Consider the following 9493-nt stretch of genomic DNA (forward strand, 5'->3'; position numbering starts at 1 on the left):
TATCCTAAACAAGGCCATGCCTAGCTAGCAAGCTTCAGATCATGGACTCACAAAAGAAGAGAGCAGCTTCAATAGTACTAACTTGAAGATTTGTCCACAGAAAAAGAGAGGAAGACCAAAGAAAAAGATAAAAAAAAATGAAATGGAAGAATTTAACTCTGGTGAAAGAGTAGCTGGGGTTGATGAGGTAGTTAGTGAAGTGGTCAGTCCGGTGACACAAAACCGGCGACGAAAGGGCACGCCATGACGAGCTTCAGTTTAATCTTTTTCGTAACTAATTGAAAATTCTTCAGTAAAATAGGTATATGTATATCTCTCCAATTGAGAAACTTACACAGTTTGTGACATTCTGTGTCTTGTTTAATGATGTATTCTTGTGATAAACTGATAATAGAATGATAGATTAATAAAAAAGAGTTTAATAAAATCACATATTCTCAGAACATCAAATCTTCTTTTGTAGGCAATCTGTTGAAAAAATTTTGAGGTAAAGCAGGAATATTAATCCTAAATGTTGGAGGCCTCATCACAAAACCTCCTGCAAGAATGAGCATAATCCTAAGAGGAATAAAATAAATCACGATGGCAGCTATTAAACAAAATAATGTGAACATTGCAGTGGCTCTTGGATCCCTCCAGCTCAGAAGAGACCACAATCTCTCCAATTGAGTTGCCAAGTCTCCAAGCAGCATCACCATTCTTGTTCCGATGATTCTCAATCGATCGTATCGCGCCGTTAAGATCTGGCCTTGTTTGGAAGATGGGAATGTGTCAAACTCTTCATCTAGTTCATCAGGATGTGCCTTGTGAGCATATGATAGTTTAATGTCCATGTGGGGAGGGAGCCTAGGCCTCCTTTTGTACTTGAAAATGCCAGTGCCAAATAGGAATAATAACAATGTGGGCAGTATCATTTCAGGGAAATAAATCAGAATTGCATAGATTAAAAATACTACAATTGTTGTTGTGGGACTCTTCCATTGGCGAATTCCATTAAACCATCTCCAAGCTGCAAGAAATCCAGTTAAAACTCCTGTGATTCTTGCAAAATTTGCTTTGCCTCTTCTCAGGCTCCACGTTTGTGAGCCTAAATCAAGAACATACTCCACAACTTCCTTTCTTAATGGTGGCTCAGCCCTGCTCAGCTGCAAGGATAGCGATTGTGCCGCCTGGTGCCTTAAACGCTCGAGCTGATTAACTGAAAACGGATGAATGTAATGCATTTTTGGCAGGAGAGGTTGAGTGTAAGTTTGAAGGAGATTGAATAAAGAAGAGCAAGTGAATCTCACAGCCAGTTGAATTTCTCCCATTTTTTTCACCCCATTGGGATATAAGGCTACCATAGGATAAGAATGTGTGTAAATTCGATCAGTTTTGAGTGTCGATAACCGGATTCTCACTTTCCCAATTCTTGAATCCTTTGCTTCTCCAGGTTGTAAATGACAATTATCAAAAACTACAAGTGTTAAAACTGTGTAAGGATCATAAACTTCCCAGTTGTATTGCTCATTCCAATTCGGATCAAAACTGTCCACAACAGTCCTTGTTCTCACCCATTTGTTGCCGTATTTTGCCACACAATATGCATCAGTAGTTCCATTTCCGAATTTCGATTTCATTGGCAACAACCCTTTAGCATTCAAAATTCCCAGTTCTATAACCCCAATTGCAGGAGTCCATAATTCCTTCATTGTGGCTCTAAAATCACTTGTTTGTGAAATTGCTTCATCAAACACATGATAGCCGCCGTCCAATGAAACTCTCAAACAAATCCTGCTGGCGAATTTCACATCTTTGAGATCTTCAGAATTAGTTGTATCAACTCTCTCAAGATTATGCCATTCAGCCGCCACCGTTGTGGGCAAGAAACTCTTCTCCGCCTTCGCTAAAGGCATCACTAACCTCCCCAAACAGTGTCCTGTTAGATCATCTACCTTATCCTCCACCGTCAGGACTAAAGGATCACCAAACGGCTCTGCGGCTACAAAAATCAAGTCCTCATTCCAGGACGGATTCACACTCTTATTCGGCGAAACTCTACTCCTCAAGACATTTGTCCCGAAAACTGCCCTGACATAAACTTCAGGGTCAGTCCTATTCATTTCTATAGGCACCAAATCCTGAGCTTCAATCACATTAACTCTCAGATACCAAAGTTTAGGTGAAACATATACTTTTGATCTGCAATTCATCAGACTTTCACCACTCACAGCTGCTGCATCCGAATGCCAGGCATCCGAAAACTCCTCATCTGCCTGAGTCCCCCACCAAATAGCAAACATCAACTCCCCTCTAGCCATCAAACCATTCTCACCGTCCAATTTATACCACTGTGGAGCCAATGGACTGTCTGGATGAACATGTTTAGGAATATCAGACATGTCCATCGAAATCTTCCCCAAAAACCGATCACTCGACGCCATTTTATCCTTCACCAGAATCTCCACAGAGAGAGCCTGGAGATGATTTTTGGCAAAAGCAAAGACTTGGTGCCATTCAGGATTTGGTTTTCTGTCAAAGTGACGAGTTGTGCCTTTGTAGTTCCCAATTTGGACTTCAACAAAAGGGTCAGATGTTGAATATGGAGGTCCATTTTGATTGATTGTTTCCTGCAAATCTCTGCCTTTTACTAATCTGATATACAAGAACTCCATTTCTTCAACAAGATCAAATGAAGATGTGAGCCTTTCCCTCCCGGAAACTCTCCCTTTTCCGATATTCGGCGAGGTCTCCTTCAATGAAAAGTCCTCTTCTTTCTTTTCTGGTGCCATTGTTGGATTCCCTGGAAGAATTGGAACACAATCAATTTAGAAAAAAAGAAGAAAAAAATCAAGAGTTTCTCCATAACTCTGGTGATGTTATAGACTTTCTCTGTAACTAAATACCGAAAAGCATCACATTATTTGAAATTTTATCCCAAGTTATTAATTAGAGTGGAATTTATACCATTTTGTTAGTTTTCGCCGAATTTTCTCGGAGAACAATTTCATCATATCATAGACTTTCTCTAAAATTAATTACTGAAAACCATTACATTATTCAAAATTTCATCTTAAATTCTTAATTAGAGTGAAACTTATATCAAATTTGTTAGTTTTCTTTTGGAAAATTTTCTCGGAAACCAAACAGAAAAACAGAACATAATTTAGAGGATCAAAGAATGAGTAACTATATACTCTACATAATTTCCATAGTCTTATAAATTTGATCACCATAACAGTTCAAATAAACTATACATACTTGTTTGCAATATAATATTAACATTACTTACTGAATTCATAAACGAATTGAAAATATTAAAAGCAAAAGCAAAAAAAAAAAAAAAAAAAAAAATGTTTGTACCTCAAATAAGGAGACTTTGAAGGAGAGTGGTAAGCGAAATCAAACCTAATATATTTATATATATTTTCTAATTTCTGTAGCTTGTTTGTTTGTTTATTTATTTATATATACAAGTTCGAATATAATTAAGCAAGAATCAAAAGAAAGCAATTATGGGAAATAATATATACACATGTAATTACTGAAGAAGAAGAACTAAAAAAAGGAATGTCTTGAAGAGGAAACAGAATAGAGAGGGAAATCAAGAGAGATTTTTTCTTTTCTTTATTTAATTTAATTCAATTATAAATATTATTGTATTTGATAACATGAAGATTTAGGAATGTTGCCTAATTAAGAGTTAATAAAACTTTCAAGTTAATATAGTAAAAGATATAGAAATAAATTATACTTAATCAAATAGATTTTATTCTTAAATAAAAAATAAAAAAACTTGATTTGTTTTTTTTTTTTTTTTATTTACAACTTAATCAAATAGGATTATTGTATTACGATCATCTCTTTTTTTTTTTAATTATTTTTACAATAAAAATTGAAAATAGAAATAATTTGGCGGGAATCCGCTCAGTTTGGGTTTATTTCCCTCTCTTAAAATATTTCTATTTTTCAATCTCTTTTAAACCCCTCAAGTTTGTTAATTAACTAAACCTAAAAAAATTTAGAAATTAACAAAAACACCCACCAACCCACTTTTGTCAAATTTCACCACCACCTCGAAGGTGGCCAAATAGGTATAATGGTGCACTACCAGCTAGATCTGCCGTAGTACATCGATTTCGCCTTTTTTGATCAATTCATCGTGGATCTAACGAAAATATTCAGATCTATACCTATCTTTGGTCGTAGCCAGTCTTGATGACCAAACGTGGTTAGATTGTCGTCAATGGCCGGTCTAGTCGTAGATCTGGTCTTCTGGTCAGATCCTGGTAGATCTGGTCGAAAAATGTCATATGGTGCATGACCGATCAGATTCAATCGGTCATACTCGTACACAACTTGGTCACCCTCCAATAGTGGTGGTCGAATCGATATTTAATGATGGTAAGTATTTTTATTAATTTTTAATATTTTATTATAAGAGTGTTTATAAATTAATAAACTTTAAGAATAATTTTTTGTTAATTTCTAAAACTTACGTGTGTATAACCTTATTTACTTTTGTCAAAATATTATCTGAACGTATCATAATAATGACAAAGCGCACCCAACTCCTGTAAATAAAAATATTAAAATATTAAGCAATAATTATCCACATAAATCAACACTCACAAGAAGCCCAAAAAGCAAAAATCGAAAATTAAATAAATGTATTCAGGCCAATTCGACGGAGCCGCCACCTTCTCCGGCGGGATTCTGCCCTCTCAGGCCACTGCTGCCCCGATCACTCCTTCTCCTTTCCAAAGTAACTCTCTTTCCGCCTTCCTCCTTTTTTTTTTTTTTATATTTTGTTTTTAGTCTGTTTAATTTCATAGAAAGTTGTTAGTTTTATGATTAATGCTGTATTAGTATTAATAGCGTAATTGTGCAAAGGCTTCAAAGAATTTGACAAGCTTTAATTTTTACAGTAGATTTTGTTTTTTATTGTGCTAAGATGAACTAACCGAGTTTTTTTTTTTTTTTTTTTTTCTCTACTTTGGGATTATTGAACTATTAATTGTATGAATACAATATGAGCACTATATATGTGTTTAAAGTTGATATTTTCTTGGTACCAAAATGATGGAGGAGTACTCTGTTTGGCTGCCAAGAAAATGGAGGAAAATGACTCAATACTTTTTATTTTACGGTGAGTTTAAAACATAAATACTAATGTTGCGATTGCTGAATGGTGAAAACAGAGAGAATTTTTAGATTAGACTGAGATTTAATGTAATTTCTTTTTTTCTTTAGACTATTTTTCAATGGCTACAAGGTTTCCTTAATTTTTTTTTTTTTTTTTTTTTTTTTTTTTTTTTTTTTTTTTGGTGATGTGGCAATTTTTTCTAATACATTCATATTTTGCAGAATCAAAAAAAATCGAATTTCCTGAACGTTGCTTCCTTTGACTGTGAAGCAGCTAAATGAAATATCAAGTAATGATGAATCGACTACTACAATTGATGGGGTTGACGTCAGCACTGTAAGTTTCACGGAAACTTGATTTTGCAGTAATTTTTTTTTTTTTCCTATTTTTCTTTGGTTGGTTTTTTGAGTTTGAATTTGGTTAGGTTACAATTGTTGGGAAGGTATGTGATATACAAGATAAGGAACCCCAGTTTACCTTCCTTATTGACGATGGCACAGGGCAGATTGAATGCAGTAGATGGTCAGTTTTGGCATATTATTTTTTTTCGTATTGAAGTTTAATTGGCCAGCCTTTTTCATTTAAAATCTTGATTCTGTGCCACTATTGTATTTTTGTGTTTCTGTAGGGCTCATGAACGCTTGGAGTTCAACGAAGTAAACCAAATCTCGTATGTGTCTATGTTTTTGTAGTTGCAATATCCCTTCTCCTTTATTAAAAGTTAACAATGTTGTTAGTTTTCTTATTGGGACTATGAGATGTTTTCTTTTATGTTCTTTGATCTTGTTCTGTATTTATTTATTTATTTTGGTGGGGGTTGGAGTTGAAAACAGAAATGGCTGCTGTAAGAATCTTTGCTTTCTCCAATCAATTGGATTTGGGGCTTTGAACTGTTATAGGAATTTGTATAATTACTATGTGTGCCTCGATAAGCAACGAAGGTGCTTTAGTTTTAATTTTATGTGTTTGTAATATTTTGTTAGGCAAGGAATGTATGTCCGTGTTTATGGACACTTGAGATCCTTTCAGAATAAGAGGACCTTAAATGCCTATTCCATGAGGTAATGATTCAACTTTTACCTTTGTTACATTTGTGCTGTGATATTTAATTAACCATTTTCTGATCGATTCTTTCTCCGTCCTTATCATCACTGTAACTATTACTGCTACTATTATTATTATCATTATTTTGATGGGAGGAGAGGATTGACAATACTCGGATGGCTTACCCCTCTTCCTCTCACCCCCATACTTTGTTGGGCTGCATAGTTTCTTCTTCACATATATTTAACACGCGTCTTTTTAAAAGAAAATTTACATCTCTGTTAATATATTCCATTATTGGAGCAAGGGGATGGTTGTGTCATATGCATGACTATCTCCACGGAGCCTTATGATGAACTTGATCCCAAACCTGGGTATGACCATGACAAAACTTTATTCCTGAACTTGATGTAACCTTATCAGTAGCCAATGAGTCACTTTATTGTTCTGATTTTATTTTTAAGTTGCTCTATATGGCATTGGTTTGAGGAGTCTAGAAGTTGCTGAGTCAGTTAGGTACCGGAATTTTTGCCTTACTACACTGGCGCAACTCAGGGACCAGTAAGAGAGCCTGGATATTAATTGTACTTAATGTAACCAACTTGAGCTTACCAATATCAGTCATGCTTTGGTTGTGTTAACTATATTTTCACTAAGACGTTCTGCTTTAATTCTGATTCTTGATTTAATTCTATTAACCCCTTCTAGTTGCTCAGTTGAAACATGAAACTTACTGTTCTTAGTATATTGTGGCCATCCGAGGCATTTTTATCTGAGCTAATTCTATGGTTTCTGGCTAAGATCAATGCTGCTGTTCTGAATTTGAATGACTATTATACAAATCTGGATGTTCAATTGCTATTTGGAATCTTTTCATGATAGATGTCTTTTCTTAAAAAGTTAAGGGAGTTTTGATGCGCTACGTTGATACAGCACCCACAAGTTGAGAAAGTTATCTTTGGATTTAGCTTTTTACTGCTAGTTTATCTGAATATGATTGCAGCTGTCTATGTTGGGGATAATGGGAATTTTCTCTGATGGTTGGTTTGTTGCTGCTATTTGCTCATTGTCACATTCGTTCATAACATAACATTTTGTATGCTGCATTACTACGGCAGTGCTTTGACTTGAATTTGGTGTGGTTTTCAGGCCTGTGAGTGACTACAATGAGATTACAAGCCACTTCATCGAGTGTATATATGTTCATATCTACAACACCAATCTACGGGTACTAATCTAAGTGGTGCTCTGATTTTTTTACGTGCCCTTATAATTGATATCGATATGAATACATATGTTCAACATAAGGCAGAGTTAGCTGTTTCTCTCATGGAATTTGAATTTATTCTGATAAATTACAGGCAGGTATTATGTCTCAGCCCCAGATGACAAATGCTACTGTTATTAATACCCCTTTAAAGGAATATCAAACTGTTCCCTCTAATCAGGTAAAGGATCTCAAAATTGAAAAATGATTTTGCTTAGTTTGGTTTGGTCCATTGTGTGGTCCTCCTAAGGTTTATCATTTTCTCAGTTCTCTGGCCAGTATAGCTCTGATGGAGGCAAGAGCATTGATCAGATTGTCTTGAATTTTTTGCAGAGACCTGAGTGCCTGTAAGTTATATTCTACATTCTCTAATCTTGAAATTGCCTTGCTGCCTTTCATGCCACGACTATTGTAAACGTAGCAAAAGTTGTTTCCTCTGTTGTTTCATTTTTTTTTCTTTTCCTACCTCCTTTGCTTGTGGAGAATTTATTTTCATTAGCGCTTACGTTGACATCATGTTTTCACTGCTTGATAAATTGATTACATTGATTCTGAACAAGCCAAGTACTACAAGTTACTTTGTCGAATGGGTAACTATGATAATGTTCACAGAGTTTTCATTTGATTAGTGAATTTTAAAAAGATGGATCTAGAAATCTCAGTATTAAATTTTTGAGTGTAATATGATAAGTTCTTTTTGGAACTTGTGTAAAGGTGTTATTGTAAATGCATTCTCCAGAGGTATCTAATGCATGTGGAAACTCTCTCCTATTTGCTCTTTTTTTTTCCTACCCATTTTTTTAGTTAACAATGAACTTGAACTGGAAACTCAAATCCAAGTTCATTTTCCAAGGCAAATCATTATGTTGCAATTTATAATCAAAACTGACAAAAGATTGGACTTTCTATATCTTACATGTGTTCTTGAATTTATCATTTTATGATTTGTCTTAATGTCATAAAATTGTTTAATAAAACTTGTGCTCCAGAGATAGAAATGTCGAGCATACATGAAAATTTATGAATTTCAACATTATTTGGCTAATTTTGATTCCTTGTTCCAAGTTTATAGTTCATGATTAACTTTATATTTCATTGAGTCTGCTAATTCTGTCATTTTTTTTTTTTTTTACAGCGCAATTAACAATGGGGTACATCGCAACGATATTGCTAAACAACTTAATCTTCCAATGGATAAGCTCATGTATGTCTCTGTCTCTCTCTCTCTTGAGTTGCACATGTGCGATGAAACATCATAACTGAAGATTTGTTCTTTTTTTACTCTGACAGGGAAGTTTTAGAATACCTTAGCGAAAATAGTTTAGTTTACTCAATTGATGAGGTTCACTACAAGTCAGCTGTCAATGCATGACGTCTACATGTGCAAATAATGCCAATCAAGATGGTTTAAGCTTGAACTATGCCATGCTGCATCTCATCACCATTGCTGAGCAAGTTTTTTGCAATTTTTTTTGGGTGGTATGATGTCGTGCTTGAAATATAGCTATAAGATGTGGCCTGGTGTATTTCTATAAGTCAAATAGCGTTGTTTTAATAAACAGCATTGCGACATGATTTCTGCATAATATGTGATCATCTGTCACTCCACGTAATATCCAGAAGGATTTGTTGACGTTGTGTACAGAATGCTTTATGTTTTTGGATGGAAACAATGTCAGCAGAATTTGACATTCTGATTTGTACAAGTTTCTTGTGATATTATATCTCGTAAGTTTCTTGACTATCTAGATTGTAGGATACAGCACGAGTCTTTAGTAAGAACTCATTGAGCACTTAGTAAAGGTAGAAAAGAATGAGTCTTATGACCTCTTGGAAGTATATCAATGCCTTTACATGAATTTACACTGGCCTGAGGACTTTGTGGTTGGTACAAGGCTCTGGAAATGAATCAGAAATCTATACGGTAATGTTATCACAATCGCTAAGTTTACTTGTTGAAAGCACAAATGCTAAGATTATTATGTTAGTTTGGTAATGTTATCGAATCTCGACAATCATTAAATTGACATTATCCTTTTTTATACCGAAGGCATTGC

At 34.7% G+C, this 9493-nt stretch overlaps 2 protein-coding genes across 2 annotated transcripts; one reads left to right on the top strand and one right to left on the bottom strand.

Annotated features, from left to right (window-relative positions):
- Positions 1 to 437: 437 nt before the first annotated feature.
- Positions 438 to 2771, bottom strand: LOC116124255 (FT-interacting protein 3-like). The gene has a single exon (XM_031409951.1). It carries the CDS (start codon positions 2769 to 2771, stop codon positions 438 to 440), a length of 2334 nt encoding a protein of 777 aa, XP_031265811.1.
- Positions 2772 to 4647: 1876 nt separating this feature from the next.
- Positions 4648 to 9142, top strand: LOC116124256 (replication protein A 32 kDa subunit B). The gene is made up of 10 exons (XM_031409952.1): positions 4648 to 4744; positions 5370 to 5461; positions 5550 to 5647; positions 5754 to 5795; positions 6109 to 6186; positions 7319 to 7397; positions 7531 to 7617; positions 7704 to 7783; positions 8572 to 8640; positions 8727 to 9142. Exons 1-10 carry the CDS (start codon positions 4648 to 4650, stop codon positions 8806 to 8808), a joined length of 804 nt encoding a protein of 267 aa, XP_031265812.1. The 3' UTR covers positions 8809 to 9142.
- Positions 9143 to 9493: the final 351 nt, after the last annotated feature.

Source organism: Pistacia vera, unplaced genomic scaffold, assembly GCF_008641045.1.
Source record: "Pistacia vera cultivar Batoury unplaced genomic scaffold, PisVer_v2 Contig151, whole genome shotgun sequence".
Classification (NCBI taxonomy): domain Eukaryota; kingdom Viridiplantae; phylum Streptophyta; class Magnoliopsida; order Sapindales; family Anacardiaceae; genus Pistacia; species Pistacia vera.

Bases quoted from the DNA above. Each gene is read 5' to 3' on its own strand.
- LOC116124256 (XM_031409952.1), top strand. From the start codon at position 4,648: ATGTATTCAGGCCAATTCGACGGAGCCGCCACCTTCTCCGGCGGGATT. The intron at 5,648-5,753 runs GTCAGTTTTGGC...GTGTTTCTGTAG, and splicing joins CAGATTGAATGCAGTAGATG to GGCTCATGAACGCTTGGAGT. The intron at 8,641-8,726 runs GTATGTCTCTGT...TTACTCTGACAG, and splicing joins CTTCCAATGGATAAGCTCAT to GGAAGTTTTAGAATACCTTA.
- LOC116124255 (XM_031409951.1), bottom strand. From the start codon at position 2,771: ATGGCACCAGAAAAGAAAGAAGAGGACTTTTCATTGAAGGAGACCTCG.